Source organism: Candoia aspera, chromosome 5, assembly GCF_035149785.1.
Source record: "Candoia aspera isolate rCanAsp1 chromosome 5, rCanAsp1.hap2, whole genome shotgun sequence".
In the NCBI taxonomy this organism is placed as follows: Eukaryota; Metazoa; Chordata; class Lepidosauria; order Squamata; family Boidae; genus Candoia; species Candoia aspera.
In genome coordinates this window covers 39,197,693-39,217,978 of record NC_086157.1, presented here as the reverse complement: position 1 = coordinate 39,217,978, position 20,286 = coordinate 39,197,693, and the positions used below count along the sequence as shown (strand labels likewise).

General features: G+C 37.3%; 1 protein-coding gene across 3 annotated transcripts in view; it reads left to right on the top strand.

Moving 5' to 3' along the window:
• Positions 1-716: 716 nt before the first annotated feature.
• The window catches only part of TUBGCP5 (tubulin gamma complex component 5), a 34,137-nt gene continuing 14,567 nt past the window's right edge, over positions 717-20,286 (top strand). The window contains exons 1-13 of one of the 3 annotated variants that reach the window (XM_063305021.1): positions 717-963; positions 5,738-5,791; positions 5,877-5,985; positions 7,199-7,295; positions 7,825-7,901; positions 8,607-8,739; positions 10,210-10,324; positions 10,783-10,872; positions 11,404-11,497; positions 14,303-14,549; positions 14,641-14,843; positions 16,487-16,602; positions 18,733-19,001. In XM_063305021.1, coding sequence (XP_063161091.1) covers positions 791-963; positions 5,738-5,791; positions 5,877-5,985; positions 7,199-7,295; positions 7,825-7,901; positions 8,607-8,739; positions 10,210-10,324; positions 10,783-10,872; positions 11,404-11,497; positions 14,303-14,549; positions 14,641-14,843; positions 16,487-16,602; positions 18,733-19,001 — 1,777 coding nt within the window. In that variant the 5' untranslated portion in view covers positions 717-790. Of the gene's footprint in view, positions 964-5,737; positions 5,792-5,875; positions 5,986-7,198; positions 7,296-7,824; positions 7,902-8,606; positions 8,740-10,209; positions 10,325-10,782; positions 10,873-11,403; positions 11,498-14,302; positions 14,550-14,640; positions 14,844-16,486; positions 16,603-18,732; positions 19,002-20,286 lie in introns of those variants that run through there. The other 2 variants (XM_063305020.1, XM_063305022.1) reach the window with 2 other exon arrangements.

Genomic DNA, 20,286 nt, shown 5'->3' with positions numbered 1-20,286 from the left:
CGTGGCAAATTCAGCCTACCTTTCCCGCAGTCTAACACAGTTTCTCAACAAGGGTTCCGTGGAACCCTAGGGTTCTGCAAGAGGTCACTAGCCGTTCCCTGGGAGATCACAATTTATTTAAAAAATTATTTCAAATTTGGGAAACTTCACACTAAAGAGGTAAGTTTTAGTTTAAGAACAGTTAATACATATATACAGGCCTACACATGAAATAATTTTTTAACTTCTGGCCTGTCTTTGAGCTTGAATGTGCAGGGGTTCCCTGAGGCCTGAAAAGTATTTCAAGGGTTCCTCCAGGGTCAAAAGGCTGAGACATTATGCACTGGCATTATGTCGGACTTCATCATGTAAGGAGGCCGACCCTAATTAGCTTCTGGATCAGCCAAGGTCGGCTAAGAGCTGCCACCTGCTGCAGATGGTTTCTATAATTCTAGTTACTACTCAATTATTCAACCAGACAGGAAGACAATGCTTTATAAGCAATTATAGAAAATGAATATCAACTGCAAAATAAACAACGAAAACACAAAGCAAAAATATAGAACTGTTCCTCAAACATCCCTTCTGCGAAGGTGAAGAGTAAGCAGCAGCGAAAGCGTCGGCAGTAATTGACGCATGCGTAAAACATCTCGAAAAGCGCTTCCCTACCACAAGAAAAAAGGGGAGCAAAATCTCGCGAGATGTTAGCGGTACTGGCCACCGAAATAAACAGAGCCTCCGGAACGTGACGAGAGAGAGGGAAAGTACTTCATCATTTTTTTTCTCGGTTTCTTCTTTTCTTTGGCCGGTGATGGCGACCGCAGCGTCGGCGACGACTCCGCCTGCTCACTGGAGCCGCTTTGACCAGGAGCAAGACCGAACGGTACGGGAGCTCATCCGGCAAGTAACCGGCCTGAACGAGCGGAGTCCCGAAACGTCCAGCCACTTCCAAGCGGCGCTGAATTTCGCCTGGTCCAACTTCAGGTCTGTTAGGCGCGGTTGTGTGGGGGAACAGAGGCATCTCGTCTCGCGGTGGTTTGGGCGGGCGGCGCGAGAAAAAAGGCACGCGACGGTTCGCTTGCAGGATGGCGTAGATCCGCCTTCCCCTCTCGATGAGTAGGGACGGTCATCTTGCAGAAGTCATTGATAGCATGGAGTTGTTAGAGCCAGCCAGGTTTGAGGAAGGCTGTCATCTTCACATGGCATGCTCAGCCGCGGGGTATTTTTACGGGTTATTGAATAAAGGATATCTGGTTTGGTTCAGAGGTGCAGACACAAGCATAAGCCGTGGTTTCCAAGCCACCGTAGCAAGTTTTTCACACTGTGGCTTAGCATATTAGGTGATCCTTCCAGTTGAGAGAAGACCCTTGGTTGGTTGCTTGGTTCCTGCCTTCTTGTGAAATTCAAGAGGGAGACTTACCAGAGAGTGCCTGGTCTTCCCTCTGGACACTGACCTAGCTCTTAAGTTGGGTTAAACTGTAATACAGTTTGGTTGTAGCCTGTCATGTTACATGAGCCCAGGCATTGTGGCTTCTTTACCATGTTTTTTCCTTTAGCGCAAAACTTAAGACTGCAGTGTGTGTTGTTTATTCGTTTAGTCGCTTCCGACTCTTCGTGACTTCATGGACCAGCCCACGCCAGAGCTTCCTGTTGGTCGTCGACACCCCCAGCTCCTCCAGGGACGGGTCCGTCACCTCTAGAATATCATCCATCCACCTTGCCCTTGGTCGGCCCCTCTTCCTTTTGCCCTCCACTCTCCCTAGCATCAGTATCTTCTCCAGGGTGTCCTGTCTTCTCATTATGTGGCCAAAGTATTTCAGTTTTGCCTTTAATATCATTCCCTCAAGTGAACAGTCTGGCTTTATTTCCTGGAGGATGGACTGGTTTGATCTTCTGGCAGTCCAAGGCACTCTCAGAATTTTCCTCCAACACCACAGTTCAAAAGCATCGATCTTCCTTCTCTCAGCCTTCCTTATGGTCCAGCTCTCACAGCCATATGTTACTACGGGGAACACCATTGCTTTAACTATGCAGACCTTTGTTGTCAGTGTGATGTCTCTGCTCTTAACTATTTTATCGAGATTTGTCATTGCTCTTCTCCCAAGGATTAAGCATCTTCTGATTTCCTGACTGCAGTCAGTATCCGCAGTAATCTTCGCACCTAGAAATACAAAGTCTTTCACTGCTTCTACATTTTCTCTCTCTATTTGCCAGTTATCAATCAAGCTGGTTGCCATAATCTTGGTTTTTTGAGGTTTAGCTGCAAGCCAGCTTTTGCACTTTCTTCTTTCACCTTCATCGTAAGGCTCCTCGGTTCCTCTTCACTTTCAGCCATCAAAGTGGTATCATCTGCATATCTGAGATTGTTAATGTTTCTTCCAGCGATTTTAACTCCAGCCTTGGATTCCTCAAGCCCAGCATGTCACATGATGTGTTCTGTGTACAAGTTGAATAGGTAGGGTGAGAGTATACAGCCCTGCCGTACTCCTTTCCCAATCTTAAACCAGTCCATTGTTCCATGGTCTGTTCTTACTGCTGCTACTTGGTCGTTGTACAGATTCTTCAGGAGGCATACAAGATGACTTGGTATCCCCATACCACTAAGAACTTGCCACAATTTGTTATGGTCCGCACAGTCAAAGGCTTTAGAATAGTCAATAAAACAGAAATAGATGTTTTTCTGAAACTCCCTGGCTTTTTCCATTATCCAGCAGATATTGGCAATTTGGTCCCTAGTTCCTCTGCCTTTTCTAAACGCAGCTTGTACATCTGGCAATTCTCGCTCCATGAACTGCTGAAGTCTACCTTGCAGGATCTTGAGCATTACCTTACTGGCATGTGAAATGAGTGCCACTGTTCGATAGTTTGAACATTCTTTAGTGTTCCCCTTTTTTGGTATGGGGATATAAGTTGATTTTTTCCAATCTGATGGCCATTCTTGTTTTCTCTAAATTTGCTGGCATATAGCATGCATTACCTTGACAGCATCATCTTGCAAGATTTTGAACAGTTCAGCTGGGATGCCGTCGTCTCCTGCTGCCTTGTTATTAGCAATGCTTCTTAAGGCCCATTCAACCTCACTCTTCAGGATGTCTGGCTCTAGCTCACTGACCACACCGTCAAAGCTATCCCCGATATTGTTATCCTTCCTATACAGGCCTTCTGTATATTCTTGCCACCTTTTCTTGATCCCTTCTTCTTCTGTTAGGTCCTTGCCATCTTTGTTTTTGATCATGCCTATTTTTGCCTGGAATTTACCTCCAATGTTTCTAATTTTCTGGAAGAGGTCTTTTGTCCTTCCTATTCTATTGTCTTCTTCCACTTCCACACATTGCTTGTTTAAAAATAATTCCTCATCTCTTCTGGCTAACCTCTGGAATTTTGCATTTAATTGGGCATATCTCCCTCTATCACTGTTGCCTTTTGCTTTCCTTCTTTCTTGGGCTACTTCTAGTGTCTCAGCAGACAGCCATTTTGCCTTCTTGGTTTTCTCTTTCTTTGGGATGTATTTTGTTGCCGCCTCCTGAACAATGTTGCGAACCTCTGTCCATAGTTCTTCTGGGACCCTATCTACTACGTCCAGTCCTTTAAATTGATTCTTCACCTCCACTGCATATTCCTTAGGAATATTAGTGAGTTCATATCTAGCTGATCTGTGGGTCTTCCCTAATCTCTTTAGTCTGATCCTAAATTGTGCAATAAGAAGTTTGTGATCTGTACTATAGTCAGCTCCAGGTCTTGTTTTTACCGACTGTATAGATGTCCGCCACCTTTGGCTGCAAAGGATGTAGTCAATCTGATTTCGGTGTTGTCCATCTGGTGAAGTCCATGTATAAAGCCGTCTCTTAGGTTGTTGGAAGAGAGTGTTTGTTATGCAGAGTGAGTTGTCTTGGCAAAATTCTATCAGCCTATGTCCTGCTTCATTTTGTTCTCCCAGGCCATGCTTACCTGTAATTCCAGGTGTCATTTGACTGCCCACCTTAGCATTCCAGTCTCCTGTGATGAAAATAACATCTCTTTTAGGCGTGTTGTCCAGTAGGTGCTGCAGATCCTCATAGAACTGATCTACTTCAGCTTCTTCAGCATCTGTGTTTGGGGCGTATATTTGGATCACTGTGATGTTAGATGGCTTGCCCTGAATTCGAATTGAGATCATTCTATCGTTTTTTGGATTGTATCCAAGCACTGCTTTAGCCACTTTACTATTAATTATGAAGGCTACTCCATTTCTTCTGTGGTCCTCTTGTCCACAGTAGTAGATCTGGTGGTCATTTGATGTGAAGTGGCCCATTCCAGTCCATTTCAGTTTACTGACGCCCAAAATGTCTATCTTTAATCTTGACACCTCACCAATAATCACATCCAATTTGCCCTGGCTCATAGATCTTACATTCCAGGTTCCAATGGCGTGTTGATCCTTAGAACATCGGATTCGCCGTTCACCACCAGCACCGTCCGCTGCTAGCCGTCCTTTTGGCTTTGAGCTAGCTGCGTCATCACGTCTGGGGCTAGTTGAACTCATCCTCTGTTCCTCCCCAGTAGCATTTTGACCATCTTCCGACCTGGGGGTTTCATCTTCCGATGGTATACCAACGTATCTCTGGTTGTACTGATCCATTTAGTTTTCATGGCAAGAATACTGGGGTTGGTTGCCATTACCTTCCCCAGGGATTGCATTTAGTCTGACCTCTCTGTCATGACCTTCCTGTCTTGGGTGGCCCTTCACGGTTTGGCTCATGGCATCATTGAGGTGCTCAAGCTCCAGCACCATGACATGGTAACGATCCTTTGCTGAAGTGCAGTGTGTAGCCTCTGCAAAAGTTGTCACCAAATTTAACTTGAGATGCTGTAGAACAGTGGTTCCCACCTTGGCAACTTTAAGATGCGTGGACTTCAACTCCCAGAATTCTGGGAGTTGAAGTCCACACATCTTAAAGGTGCCAAGGTTGAGAAACACTGCTCTAAAAGCTATGCACTTTTCAGAAAGGGAAAATGATTAAATATGTAAGGAGTAATCATATTCCTTGCATTTAATTAATTTAATAGAAATTTAATTATGCTTAAATTTAGATTAAATTACTTTTGTCCTGTCTGACCCCTTCTTTGTCCTTGGTCCCCGTCACTTCAGAATGGCCTCCAGAACAGCAAAGTATATACCTATACCTCCCACTTAGTGTGCTGGGTAAATCCTACCGAATAGATGATAAATAAACATGCTTAGAACATAGTGTGGAATTAGTGAATTAAAGGGTTCAAATAGATAAAGTGGTACTTTGGGCTAATGGCAAAGGAATGTAGATGTTTTTATAACCTAGTTTTGAGAGCTTCTTGTAGATAATATGCAGTTTCCGTTCTTATATAAACAAGAACCACAGTATCGCTTTTGATTTAATGTTTGTGCTTAGGGAAAATGTTTTTGAAGAAATCTGTGTTACATATGAAAATATCTGAATTCACTATAAGTTTGACAAAGATTTAGTTTCTTAAAACCTGTGTTAAAATGAATTGTACTCACAACTATATCTGGATGAGAGTTTTTATCTCAACATGCTTGGAGAGCACTAGACTGGGCAAGGCTGCCTTATGGAGATATGCTGTATAGGGTTTCATGATTATGGTCAATAAATAACAAAATTGAAGCCCACCCTTTATAAAAATGCTGAAACAGTAAACTGATTGAACAAATGGAAATTGCAGTTAATCATTAGTTAATCATTTCTGATACATGACACTAAAAATACTTCTGCATTTTTTCTAGGTTTCATCAGTTTCTTGATGTCAGTAGGCACAAAGTAGACAAAATAATGGAAGGGTAAAGTTTTTGTGTTTCTTTTAACATTAGATTAATTCTTTTATTCTAGAAGATTAGTTAGTAATCATTCCATATTTTTACGTAGAATTTACGAAAAGCTGGTTGTTCACTCGGACCTTGTTAAAGCTGCAAGCTGGAGGAGACTAACAGAAGAATTTCTGAATTTGTCTCTTCCCACCACAGAAGGAACAAAGGTTTGTTATTTTTAGAACATAACTGAACGCTGTGTTCTTTCTTTACATTTCTTTTAATGCTGAACCCTGTGTAACAGCAAATTATATATGCATCAGTACTTAATAAACATTTTTTGTATTCTTTAATATTGATTCTCTGTATTGTGGTACATTGTCAGACTTTTGCATGAAACCAATTAGCTATTTAACATGACATGTAAGATACTTGCAATAGCCTTATTGAAATAAATTGTTTTGATAGCCTAGTAGCATTGTGATTTATGACTATTATAATGCATTTTTAATAATTGATTGATTATGTGCCATCAAGTCATTTTTGACTCCTAGCAACCACATAGATATTTTCTCCATGACGATCTGTCCCTAACCTGGTCTTTTAAGTCTTCCAACGCTGCACTCATTGCCACTGTAACTGAGTCTAAAATGTATTTGTATTGTATTATATTATAATACATATATTACAAACACAAAGAAAAGTGCCACCGAAGACTCTGAAAAGAGGAATCATTTGTGGAAATTAGGATTCCTTTGTTAGTTCCAGCACTATAGTAGTTTCAGAGGCAGTAAACCTTCAACTTTACATTTATGTGGATGTTCATTTTTTTCTGCTCCAGTTTGTAAATAAATGTGTGGGAAGGATAGGAACAGTAAGCAAGGTATTTTTATATTTATTATTTTATACTTTATATTTAAAGAATTGCCTGGGTTTTAAACAAAATTGATAACAGAACAGAGGATGTGAAGAAAATCTGGTATTTTTACTGAACTGGAAATGTATTTTACAAGTCATTTAAGCTTGTGGTTAGGTTCATCACATAACACCAAGAATAAAAAGCTTCGGCTTTCTTGTCAAAGCAAACTTCTAACACAACAAACAGTAAATATCTGAAGGGATTGTTCTGATCAATATGACAGTATAAATTGATTGAACAGTTGAAATGTACCATGAAATAATTTTTTTTTACTTTTTTCAACTTGTGAAGGTAGAAACCCATACTGTAAAATATATATCTTGATAAACAAAATTATACTATTATTTTGTATTGTTTCTTATTTATTTGTCCTAATTCTAATCCTAATTAAGATGTATGATAAAATGGATGTGCTGTTTTTCACTTCTAAGTATACCATTGGATTAGAATTCTAGTCTCTTCATTTTGCTATTAACAAGTGTATTCCCTTCGCTGAATTGCTTTTTTTGTGTGTGTTTAAGACAGATACGCATTATGCCATACTCTCACTTCTGTTATGCTTGTCCGATTCTCCTTCCAACACCAGCTATGCAGAAGAACCAAGAAAAAAGGCAGTAGGTAGGTTGAGAGTATCCAAGATATTATGAGGAAAATGTTATATTCTACCATTTTGATAATATATTTTTAAATTTTGCATTGTCTTCTTTTTTAATGATTGATTGATTATGTGCCATCAAGTCATTTTTGACTCCTAGCAACCACATAGATAGATTTTCTCCATGACGATCTGTCCCTAACCTGGTCTTTTAAGTCTTCCAATGCTGTACTCATTGCCACTGTAACTGAGTCTAAAATGTATTGTATTGTATTATATTATATTATATACATTACATTATATTACATTACATTACATTACATTACATTACATTACAAATTTTTTTATAATAGTATGGGGTTATACTGAGGCATTCTCAATATTTAACTTTTCAAAATCTTGCAGCATGGTACAACGTATATTAGTTTGGTCTTCTGAAAAAAAAAAACAGGATATAAATCTATTGAACAAAAACACTCCTTTCCTTAGATGGAATGTATTAAGGTAATTGAAACAAGGCATATAAATATAATTATTGTACATTTCCCATAGAAAAAGAGGAATTTGATTGGAGAAAATACTTAATGGAAGATGAAGACTTGGACTTTGTTCCTGATCTAGAATCACCGGTAAGTAATACAGAATAATACTGAAGTAATAATGAATAAACTGCTAACATTTAGAATTTAGTCAGGATAAACTTCTAATGGTGAATGTTGCCATGTAGAAATGGCTTTTCCATTTTCTCAGTAAAGAGTCCCTCCTTTGGGGGAGATGGGCGGTTGCAAAATTTGAATAATAATAAAAATAATCCTTTACCTATATTGCATCATGATTATGTGGTTGGTTTTAGTAACTTCGGTTTTAGTACCTCACATTCTAATTTCTTCCTATGGCAGTAGCTATAGTAAGAGAGAGATTAATTTGTTCTCTTTTTTTGCTTATAATTGGAACAGTATAATCATTGATGATTTTTGGCCAGAAAATCTTTACCTTAAAACTCCCACTTTGGTTTAGAGAATTGTAGAATTGCTCCACTCTATTATTTTTGTGGTCCTATAAAGCTAATCAGATGAAGAGTGAAATTATTAAATTGACCCTTGTTTATGGTAGTGTCAAACTGCACACTGGAATTCATAATACATGATTTATGAAATGAGATAATATATTTGATATTTAGATGTTTTAGATGCTATAGTATACTGTAATATATTTAACATATTTTAATGTCTAGTAAAGTATAAAAATCCATTTAATCTGACAGAAAACATTGTAAGCTTCCATTGTGCCAATATCTTAGAGTAAATTGTATTTTGTACTTTAATGTTTTATAGGAATGGTCAGATGTAAGTGATGAAGAGGATACTGAACCTTTGAGCAGAGAAGACTCTGGAATTCAAGTAGACAGGACACCACAAGAAGATCAGGATCAAAGCAAGAAGTCAGCATCTCTTGTCAACTGGAAAGGTTTGTTTTCTGAAGCTGGTCTTTACATCAGAGTAGATTATATCAGTTCTTATCATGGTTTATTTGATTTACATTTTATGACATTTTCGTGCTACCGTGCTGCTAGCAAATGTAAATAAAATGCATGTTTTAGGGGCATTTAGAGAAGTGATTCACATTTACTTTACTCATTTGGTCTGTTTGCTGATTATATGGTTCATAAAAATCCTGATAGAACTGTGCAAATTGTTAGCAGTAACTGTGCTTATGCTGGCATAAATTGTCTTTATAGTAGTTGGAATTAGAATATAAAATCTTAATTTCTCTGCTAAATTTATTTCAGCAGCTTAGCTGTGTGTTTGTGTGTGTGTAAAATTTAAGCATAATGGCAGCATTTATAATGCTCTCTCCATTTTATTCATTTTATGTGGAAAACATGAATATACTGTATATGCTATTATAGACATCTAACATTTCTATAAGAAAACCTCAGAATAAGCTAATACTCAATCTGCATAGGCTTTCTGAAGTGAGGACACCATACAATTTACAGTTGAAAACATAATCTGTTTAGTATTTTTTTAAGCTGGCTTTTGAACCTGGAAAATCTACAGGTGACTAAAGACTTTGAGAGCCAGTGTGGTATAGTGGTTAAGATGCTGGACTAGGAATGGGGAGATTCCCTTAGGCACAGAAGCCAGCTGGGTGACTTTGGGCCAGTTAGTCTCCCTCATCCCTAGATGGGAAGTTGAAAAACAGGTATCTACCAACACACACTGGACTAGTGTAGTAGATTATGGTCTATAGACGTCTTCATCTTGCAGTGGATTATATGGGCTGATAATAACAATAATTAAAAACTTAAATATGTGAAAAAGTAAAACTGAAACAAAACTAATGATTTCTTAAGGAGGTATAGTAAAGCAATCCCTTCTTAGAAATTTCTAACAGTGTTTAAAATATAACATTACTCAGTGTCTAAACAATTTTCAAGAAGGATTACAGCAGAGAATTTTCTGGAAAACATTCTGCCAAAAATATACTCTTTTTTGGGGAAAGGTACTCAAATTATGGCCAGACCCCTTTTGAGACAATTGCTTTGCCCAAAGGCACTAAATAAAGTCTGTGCAAAGTACCCCGTTTTCCCAAGTTGCTGTCACAACTTTACTGTAATTTGTTCTGAGGTTTCTTTAAAAAAACAAAGATCTTTATTTTCTGAGGAAAAAAATGCAAGAAATAATTTCTTGCTTGAAACTGAATTTTGGCTCAGCATTTTTGTTTTATTTTGTGTTGCTGTTCCTGGGTTGTGAGTTTTCAAATGTATGCTTGTTTCAGTATGCCAAAGTGCCCTTGAGATTAGGATTTCACTTGGCCAAGCTTCCAAATTTGTTTGAAAAATTCTGGTAACAACCAAGTTGATTAAAAAATTATTTAGCTCTACGTGTGTGTTCTATATAAGCAGACACACTTACATGAGTGTCTTCTCTGTAGATGAACCTGATGCACGTACCTGGTTAGAGCAGCATGTAGTGGCTCAGTATTGGACTGGTAGAGTTGTTCGTTTTTCCCATAGTCTGCATTTCCATTCAAATTTGGCCTCTATATGGTAAGTTGTCAAATGCATTTTTAAATGATTACAATTGTTATCCACATATAGAACTATACGACTTAGTACTTTCTGTTTCCCTGTACAAACTTGTTATGTTTGTGGTAAATTATATGTGTTGTAGAACTGTATCTGTATTCAAAGTTTCTACCAAGAACATGATAAGAAAGGGTTTGAAGGATTACAAATTTCTTGGATTACGCTATGCTTAGGTAGTATAAGGTGCTTTAAGGTGATCTAAGCAAGTTCTGAGATAAATACACCAATAGAATTTTGAGATACTTTTTCCAATAAATATTTGAAGTATTTTTCAGGATAGGAATATAATGCAGTTTGTCTTTCAAGTGTTACTAGTGATTTGTTGATGTAGTTCTGTAAGTTCATTGCACCTGAATGAAATGTTGGATGTTCTTTACCAATAAAATCAATTAAAAATGTTAAATACTCTTTTCTCTTAGGGAACAGCACTTATATAATAGTGATCCATTATATGTCCCAGAAGAGAGAATTCTTGTCACTGAAACACAGGTCATTCGTGAAACAATTTGGTAAGAAAAAATTACCAAAGAAAAACCACTTGAGGTCTGTTTCATGTTGAATAATCCATACTATCTATAAGTCTTTATGATTAATTTTAAAATTCAGAAAAGTGGCTTTATAATGCTATTTGTTTTTATTACAGTATTAACAATACTACTTATTTCTAAAGCAATTATTTTGAAATTGTGTTAATCAAATGAAGAAAAATGAGTTTCACAATGCAAACAATGCTATAACTTTTATAGCCTGCATTAATACTTGTTTTTAAATCTTTTTCTGTAAAAAGGAGCTGTAATAAAATGTTGCTTTTAAAAGAAAAAAAACTTAAAATTTCTCTGTTTCCAATAATGGATGGGTCTGTGTCTATTATATAGTACCATTTTGCCAATACATAAGGTATTAAGTATCTGTTGAAAAATCTAGGATTTTCATGGTTTCAGTATGTAATGCTGTCTTCTGAATATGTATAGTATTATATGCTTCTATTTTAAAAAGCAGTGTTTGCTTAAAACATGCTGAACTCATTTTTATTTTTTCAGGCTTCTTTCAGGTGTAAAAAAACTCTTTATATTTCAGCTGAATGATGGAAAGATAACTGTGAGAAATGACATCACTGTAACCCATTTGACACATGTAAGTGAAGTGATCAGTGCATATGAAATAAGCAAATATAGCAATTCAATTTAATATTAATTATTTAGCCAGTAAATAAAATAAAAGGAGCAAAGACAATGCAGGTAGCCCTTGCTTAACAACCATTTGTTCAGCAACTGTTTGACATTATGGCAGCGCTGAACCAATGGTACTTATGCCCAGTCCCCGAAGTTACAACTGTTGCAGCAACCCTGTGGTTACGTGATCAAAATTTGGATGCTTGGCAGTCCGTCTGCACTTAGACTGCAGGGGCGCTTCCACTCCCCCCACCTGCATATCTCCCCCCATCTCTGCTCTTTTGGCCGCCCTGGCCGCACCGCTGGGGCCGAAGTAGGGGCTTGGAGCCTTCAGCAGTCTTAGCTAGCTGCTGCTGCCGCCCCCACAAGCATCTACTTCAGCCCCAGTGCTGAAGTAGAGTGCTGCCTCAAGACCCCCACCGCGGCCAGCCACCCCAACACCACAGCACAAAGCCCGAGCTGCCTCTGCTGACCTGTGCTCCACAGGCCCTGCTGCCCCCCCGCTGACCTTCGGTGTTGTCTGCTGCTGCTGACAAGGCGCACCCAGCCTGGCCCTATGTAAGGCAGCTGCTGGCCACACTAGGCCTACCTGAGGCTGTGCATGCCCTTCTCCACATTTCACACTGCCTCCTCACAATGCTTCTGAGGCCTTTCAAAAGTTTGTGAGAAGGCTGCATGCTCCCCTCTCCAAATAGCACGTGCATGCTTCTCCAAATCACATGCAGCCTTTTTGTGATGGTGGGTGGGGGGAGTTCAAGAGGAGGCAGTCCCTTACCTTACTGGGCTCAGGGCTGGGAGGGACTAAACCGGGAATGTCTTGGATTGGGGTAGGTCCTTGCCTAATGACTGATGGGATTCAGTTAATGATGCAGTGGGGACTGCTGGGATTTCCGTTGCTAAGCCATGCTGTCACATGACGTTGTGCTTTACAACCGCATTGCTTAGTGATGGAAATTCTGGTCCCAATTACTGTTGTAACCCAAGGACTACCTGTAGATAAGTAACAAAAACACATAGGGCAATCCATCTTGGTTCCTTCCTTGGACCACTTGCTGGACCCTTGACACTAAATAACAGAACTTTCCAACATTATATGTTGTGTGAAAGACCTTATCAGCAAGCAGAAAATCAACACTGAAGATTGACCAGGGATTGCTGGTAAAAGGGGGGAAATAATATTTGGGCACAATATGTATAAAACCTACAGTGTAAAGAAATGTGTAATTGATTATACCTATTGGTTGCTACATGGGCAGAGATGATGACCCATAGGGAGACTGTGATATCTGCCATGAAATGCTGATGGTTGGGCATTTCAGCGAGCTCTAGTAAAGGCCCATTGGTAGTTTGAATGAGTCAGAGAATAAAGGGAGGGAGCCCTGCCTCTCTGATGAATTGTTTCTGGAATTGTGTAAAGGCTGGGCAGTCGGTTCAAATAATACTGGAACTGTTTCAATTGTCTGAACCCAACCAAGAATATAAAAAGTAGTTTGGGAGAGACCACATAAGAATAGCTTGTGCTTAAGGGGCTTCTTCCAAATAGATTGAAAAGTAGTTAAAACAGAGTGGGTTAACCCAATGGGCAGATAGATGAGTTTAAGCCAATAATTAAATATGACTAGCCGGGCTCTTGTTTATATTCTAATCAGCCATGCTTCTAGCCTATGAGCCTCAGGGTAAAGCAGCATTTTGATTTTGGTATATGGATATAAATTTCTATGTGTTGTGAAAGTTTTCTGCATTAGTAGAATGGGTTAAAAGGGCAGTTCCTTATTAGGAAGGCTGGCAGAAAGCTGAAAACTTGAAGAGAGTTGTTTAAAAGAGAAAAAAGGCAACTGATTTGAGGAAAAGGAAGGAACAGAAAATGACAAGTATATAATAAAAGAAGTATTGGTGGCCCTTGTAACAAATGTAAACTCATCCTGTAAATAAGCATAGAGTTTCATTAAGGTACTTGTAACAGAAACAGCTTACATTTGTACAATATTATTGTTAAATAAAGTTTTTATTTTTTTAATAAATAACTGGCCTTCTTACTAATTGAAAGACAGAATATAAGTCTCCCAGACCTCAGATATTATCAGTAAAAAACAAGTAGGAAACAAAAATATCAGTATAAAACTCTTTAAGTTTATCATTTAGGAGTAGTGGTGGCAGGTTTTTAAATTACTTTAAATTAAATTACTTTCTGTATTAGACGTTAATATTAGAAGAATTTTGTGTGCTTCATAAAAGTGTGACACAGGTATTTCCATGCATATTGCATTTAAAATGGCACAGAGATGTAGATATTCTGTACTTATAAGCTCTCCTCCCAAATATCCCTGCATACCTGGTTGTCCATGATGTCCCATCCTGAGATTTCATGTAAGTGACACTTCTATTGGGATAAAATACAAAAACGGAATAGAACATAGCTGTAGACTTGAGGAATGCTTAACTCTTACTAAAGGATATTACTAAAAAGGAAGCCGTAATTAACAATCTTGAAATGCTAAAGTGATAAACTGTTGTGAAACTATATTTGTTTTAATCCAAGCTGATATATAAGGATAAAAGTGATGTGTTTTTTCCAATACATTTGGAAATTTGTATTTGTATATTTTATTTATACAAATAAAAGAAAGTTGTACTTTATTTTATTTGTATCTTCTACTGTACTACTCTACAAATGTTTCGATGTAATATCTGCATTTTGTAATTTCTATAGCTTTTTTCTGTTTTCCTTTTAAAATAGATAAATAAAAATAAATTTTTTATTTTCTAGAGTTCATTACGATCAATGCTGGAACGCATAGCTGCATATGGGCAAGTTGTATTTAGGCTACAGAAGTTTATTGATGAAGTCATGGGTCACAGCTCAGAAAGTGGGATACATGGAACCATATCCACTCCCAAGAAATCTGCAGAAGCCCCTTTCAGAACCTATCAGGCTTTTGTGCGAGCTCTTTATAAATATTTCATTAATTTCAAAGAAGAACTTACAGAAATTGAGAGATGCATAATCAATGAAGGTAAAAGAATTGTATTTTAACTGAAAACTTTGTTTTAATCTTCTGAAGTACAAACTATGATAATAAAACATGAATCTGTACTTCTTCGTAGACACTACAGTTACCCTTTCCATAGTCATAGATAAGTTGTCACATCGATTAGCGCAACTGAAAGTACTTCATAAGGTTTTTAGCACTGGAGTTGCTGAAGTTCCACCTGATACTCGCAATGTTGTAAGAGCATCTCATTTGCTCAATACCCTGTACAAAGCAATTCTTGACTATGACAATATTGGAGAAGCCTCTGAACAGACAGTAAGTAAAAAATCTTATTTAATAAACAATAAATTATTACTTATTTAATAACTACTCATACTGGAAAAATAAACTATATCTTCAAGTTAAATCTATAATTCTTTTAGTTCACAGATAGCTGTTCTGATCTAATGTCATCATATTAGCCAGGCATATGTGAGTGCTGTTAAGTCTCTGCCCAAGTGTATAATACCCCAACTGTCCCTTGCCCATTTATTGATAAATCTAGCTACCAATATACTCTTTTGCTCAAATGTCCTATCCATATGAGTTAACATATGTTGATTCAGTGGCAACAATTCAGCTATATACCATACATAAATAACAAGACCTTATAAACTGTAATGATATAAACTGATATAAAGGACAGCAGGACTTATCCAGAGCTACAGGGGAAAAGTTCTGGTTGAGTTTTCCTGTCCTGGAGCTTTTAATGCAAAGTTATTTAAATTTCTCAAAATTTACAAAATTCACAGCTCATGTCAATGTATTTTCTTTTTTGACAACTCCATAAGCTGTAGAGTTAAAGAGTCAGAAATGAAGTTTTATAAAATAATTAGACTCTTCTTGAGTCCGATATTGCAGCACCCTAATTAGGATGTGTAACAAATTTTAAAATGCTGAGCTGCACAGGAGCAAAAAGAGGCTGAGTTAGAACAGTGAGGTGAAAATTTCTTCATAACTCTGTTTCATTTTGTTTTCATAAGGATTACAGAAATAACACAATTACCATTTTAATAGTCTAAACATTATCAGGTACTTAAAACAATTGCTTCTGGCTTCCTATACAGAATGTGTGCCCATCATCAGGTAGGGCTCTTGCCATGCTGCCTAACCAATTAGAAAAACTTGATATTCTTTGCTTATTAGCTGAAATCAAGTTAAATTATCATCATCATGATCCTCCAGAATGATTGGTTTCTGAGTACCTCTAAACATTCTTCTGTTTGTATGTACAGATGGTCTATGTATGACACGAGGACATATGGATACTATAAAGCTGCACATATTCTTACAGCATATTAAATTAAGACTGGAAATTCATTTGTAGGCAGTTATACACGTATTATAGATGCACAGATCTATTAAGCAGTGAAGACCTATCAGATGAAGCCATCTGCATATTGCTTAAATATGACGTTTTAAAATTATTTTTAGATTTGGCTGAAATGCTAAACAATATGTGTGATATTATCTCCACACAGAATATAGAGCACTGTACAGCAGCTTTTCTACTCTCCCATTCTTATAGCAGCTTCCTGAATTAGAGGTTTGCTAGAATAATATCCTACAGCATTATGTGGGAAAAAATGGGCTCCAGAATACATATTGAATATAAAATATGCATAATGCCTTGTATGTACGAACTTAAGAATTAGCCCTGCTGGTTCAAGCCAAAGTCCACCTTAGTTCAGCATTTTGTTTCTCTCACAGTGATCAATCAGATCCTTCTGCCATTGTTTCCCTGCAACTGATCTTTAAAGACGTGCTGCCCTCAACGTTCAGGTTGTGTGCTTTTCTAGATACTGGCTGTATTTCATAAACACTGTGCTGGTGCTGTTGTTTTCTAATGAAGTCACTTAATATGTATTATTATCTACTTCTCCCTATTCTCCATAATTCTCTTTAATATTTCATTTCAGGTCTCTCTTTTGTTTTCTCTGTGGGTTGAAACAGTAAGACCATACCTACAGACAGTGGATGAGTGGATTGTCCATGGTAATTTATTTGATCCTGCTAAAGAGTTTATAATTCAGAGGTAATGATAGTAACATCTTGTGGATATACTGATGTTTATTAGGGTATAGATTATTGACTTGAGGGTGATAGCGGTGGGCCCCAAAGAAACCCTGCCTAAGTATGCTTACATACTGCTAAGTATCCACATCATGTGCAGTTAGAGAAATGTGTAATCCAGCATAGGAAAACTCATTTGTCCATGAAGTTCTAGGATTACAAAAAATAATCACATGATTTATTTTTGCTGTGAAATTTATTACTCAGCAAGACAAGAAAAACTTGTAATTTGGGGAGTTATAGTCAGTATGCTTAACTTAAGTGAAACAGAATCTCAGGAGCTATAGAGAAGAGACAAGCAATATCATGAAATTGGAAAAGAAAAATACTCTCAAAATTTCAAAGAGGAAAATATCAAAGTCGCTAACATGGTTACTAGGGAAAGATGGAGGATGAAAGCCTAGGGTAAAAAAAAAAAGGATGCTTGATGGTTGAATGCAAGGACAATGAAAGAATTCTCACTCAAGAATGTCAACAAATAGAGGAATAGAAGAAGAAAAAAGAGATATTTTAATTACTCCAGAGTAATTACAGAAGGATTTTGATAGAGGCAAATGAGGTTTTAGGAATATGAAAAGGTTTTATTGAAACAGTTTGTAAATAGGATTCTGTCAAGCGTAAAACATTTGTTTAGACAATATTTTCAGATATCAGCTCCACTAAAAATTGTGAGATACTACAGTTAACAGACCAGTTGTTAAATGGGCTTCAGTAGGCATAGATGAAATACTGGCTGAACTGTTCAAAACTGCAAGATTAAAAAAGGCTAAAGTGCTGATAGCTATTTGTCAATAAATAGGGAATAAAACTGTAGCCTAGAAATTTGAAAATAAAAATGGACCCTGCACCCATGGGAAAAATGCTAGGAAGAAAAAAAATAGTTATGACAACCAAATTAATATTCAACTAATTGACATTTGATGTTGATGAAAGGAAGGTGATAGTTTTTTTGAGTGCAAGACTAGATAAAGATGGACAGTATGCTGGAGAAGTAAAAATGAGATTAATTGAAGAGTGGAAACCAATGAAAACTAATACAAGATCATGAAGGGTAAGGGCATCTTGGTTATAATAATGATCAGAAAAGTTAAAGCAGTGGTCTTTCCCATAGGATATATGGCTGTGAAAAATGGAATCTGAGAAAGAGAAAGAAGATACAAGCCTTGAAATTGTGGATTTGGGGAATATGGATTATAAATAGAACCAGTCCTGGATCAGATAAAGGTTGCCTGTTCCCTTGAAGTGGTGTTCAGCAAAGTATACATTATACTTTGGGCATAATGTATGCAGGAGCTAGACTAACAAAAATGATTATGCTTGGCAACATTTGAGAGTAATCAAAGGGAAAGACAGTGGATGAATGGATGGACAGGATTAAAGAGAATATTGACGTCTTTAAAACAGCTACAGATTATTACTAAATATGGCATGCATTTGCACATACATCAGAAGATAGCTCAGTGGTATCTGACTATCAACCTAATATAAGAAAATAGCTAACAGGCTATATCTCGGATAATTGTTTTAATGAATAATACTCTATATTTTACAAGATTAGTTAAACTGTTATTTACATTCTGCAAGTAAAAATAATACAGTTCAGTGAAGACTAGTTAAAACACATTTTAATGTTCTAGTAACTGTAAGTGCATTTTTAAAAATTGACATATTTCTGGGAGAATATTTAAAACTGGATTCAGTGCTTTAGTTATTTTATTGCCGTTTTGCATGGTGTGACACCACGGTTACTACAGCTACTTAAATTCAGAATATAAATATGTAAGAGCCTTCCTATTTTGGCAACTGATCTCTATATCTTAATTCTTGGTGTTTTCTCGGTCAGAATGTATGTAGTGCCTTTGAAATTTTAGTTGGCTGTGATCAGCCTCGTTCTTCAAATCTGTTTATTTGCTCTGGACCTTACCCTTAATTGCAGAACTGAAAGCTGCAGATGGTGGATGAATATTCTTCTCCAGTTAGTTGGAAAACCTGTTTTAGATTAATATTGTAATTGTAACCACATACGTTGTTAATAAAGAACTATATGTAATGTCCTGAAAAATAACTGACAATCACATGTTTTTCTCTGCAGAAACAAAAATGTTTCAGTAAATCATAGAGATTTTTGGTATGCCACCTACACATTATATAGTGTATCAGAAAAGACTGAGAATGAAGAGAAAATGAGTGATAATGCTAGTGCCAGTTCTGGCAGTGATCAAGCACCATCAAGCAGACAGCATACCATGGTTTCCTTTTTAAAACCTGTATTAAAGCAGATCATTATGGCTGGGAAGTCCATGCAGTTGTTAAAAAATTTGCAGTGCACGGATGGTTCTCCACAGCCAGCTGCAGCACGAGGTGAAAACTGAATTTCTGCAAAATGCTCCTTTGCTATGTAATGTTGTATATCCTGATTTTTAGAATTCTTGTAGCACTGCATAACTTGCATATAAATTAAAAAATCAACTGTTGAGATTGTTAAATAGACAAGTAATATTTCTGATAAACATTCTACAGTTTCTGCCTAATTTATGCCTATTTAATTTTAAGCCACTTTTAAACAGTGATTAGACAAAACATTTGACTTGACTTTTACTTGAATTTAAATAAGTGTTATTGTTTTTTACAAAGTGCATTACTAACTAATGGAATTTTCTACCAGATGATATAACAGGAATTGAGAACCCTGGGGTTTAGTGGCTTTCCGGTCTCTTTATTTGTAGCCCCCAGTTGTCTTCTCCTATTACAGCTGGTGAAAATCAACAGCATGGTTTACTGCCACTTTAAGGCAGTAAACACAAGAGAACTGTGGTATAAGCTCTAAAATGCTTAACATTGTTTAAAAATTAAAAAACAACCAACAACTACAAGCCCAGGAAAAAAAAAAAGCAGAAAATCAGGACCTGTCGTGCATATAACAAGGCCTTGTCTACCTGGTATTTTGCCAAACTTGCTTGCCCTTCAAAATATGTTACCCTGGCCAGTGAAGTTGCTGTCTATCAGAGATATGGCAGATTTTCCAGCCAGTTTGCAGAAGTCTGTTGGTAAATACAATCACAGAATGCTGTATATTTCTTCCAGTGTTATAAGTGGTTAGCCTCTTAATGCTACATATTGGTGAACATGGATGAGAGACTGCTACTTTGTGTGTGTGTGTCTTGAATGAAGGCTTACTTTTGGTATCAGTTTGGTTCAGTATGGAAACAGCATGCCTGAGTTTAATCCAGTAGAATTTTTATTGAGATTTTTTAGTCAGCTCAGAACATTTTGTCATGTTTATTAACATAAATCAGGATTAAGCCAATTGATGTGGATGAAGGCCTGAGATTATAGGATTTGCAGTCCAAAACACCTAGAGATCACTAGGTTGCCCACACATGGAATAAGTGGTAGTATTAATAAGAGTTCTGTTTTTGGTTGCTTTTGGAAGGCAGCCACAGTCAGAGCTAAGTTAAGCTTCAAAGGGAGGCCATTCCAGAGGGTTGGCTGTGCCACTGGCACATCAGCTGAAAAGCAGTGTCACTGGCACATCAGCTGAAGCCAGGTGAAGACCCCTCTAGTGATAGCTTCCAGCAAGAGCTGTGAGCCCAGGAAGACCCCCCATTCATAGATCTGCTCCTTCATGGTAATGCTTGCTTTTGGT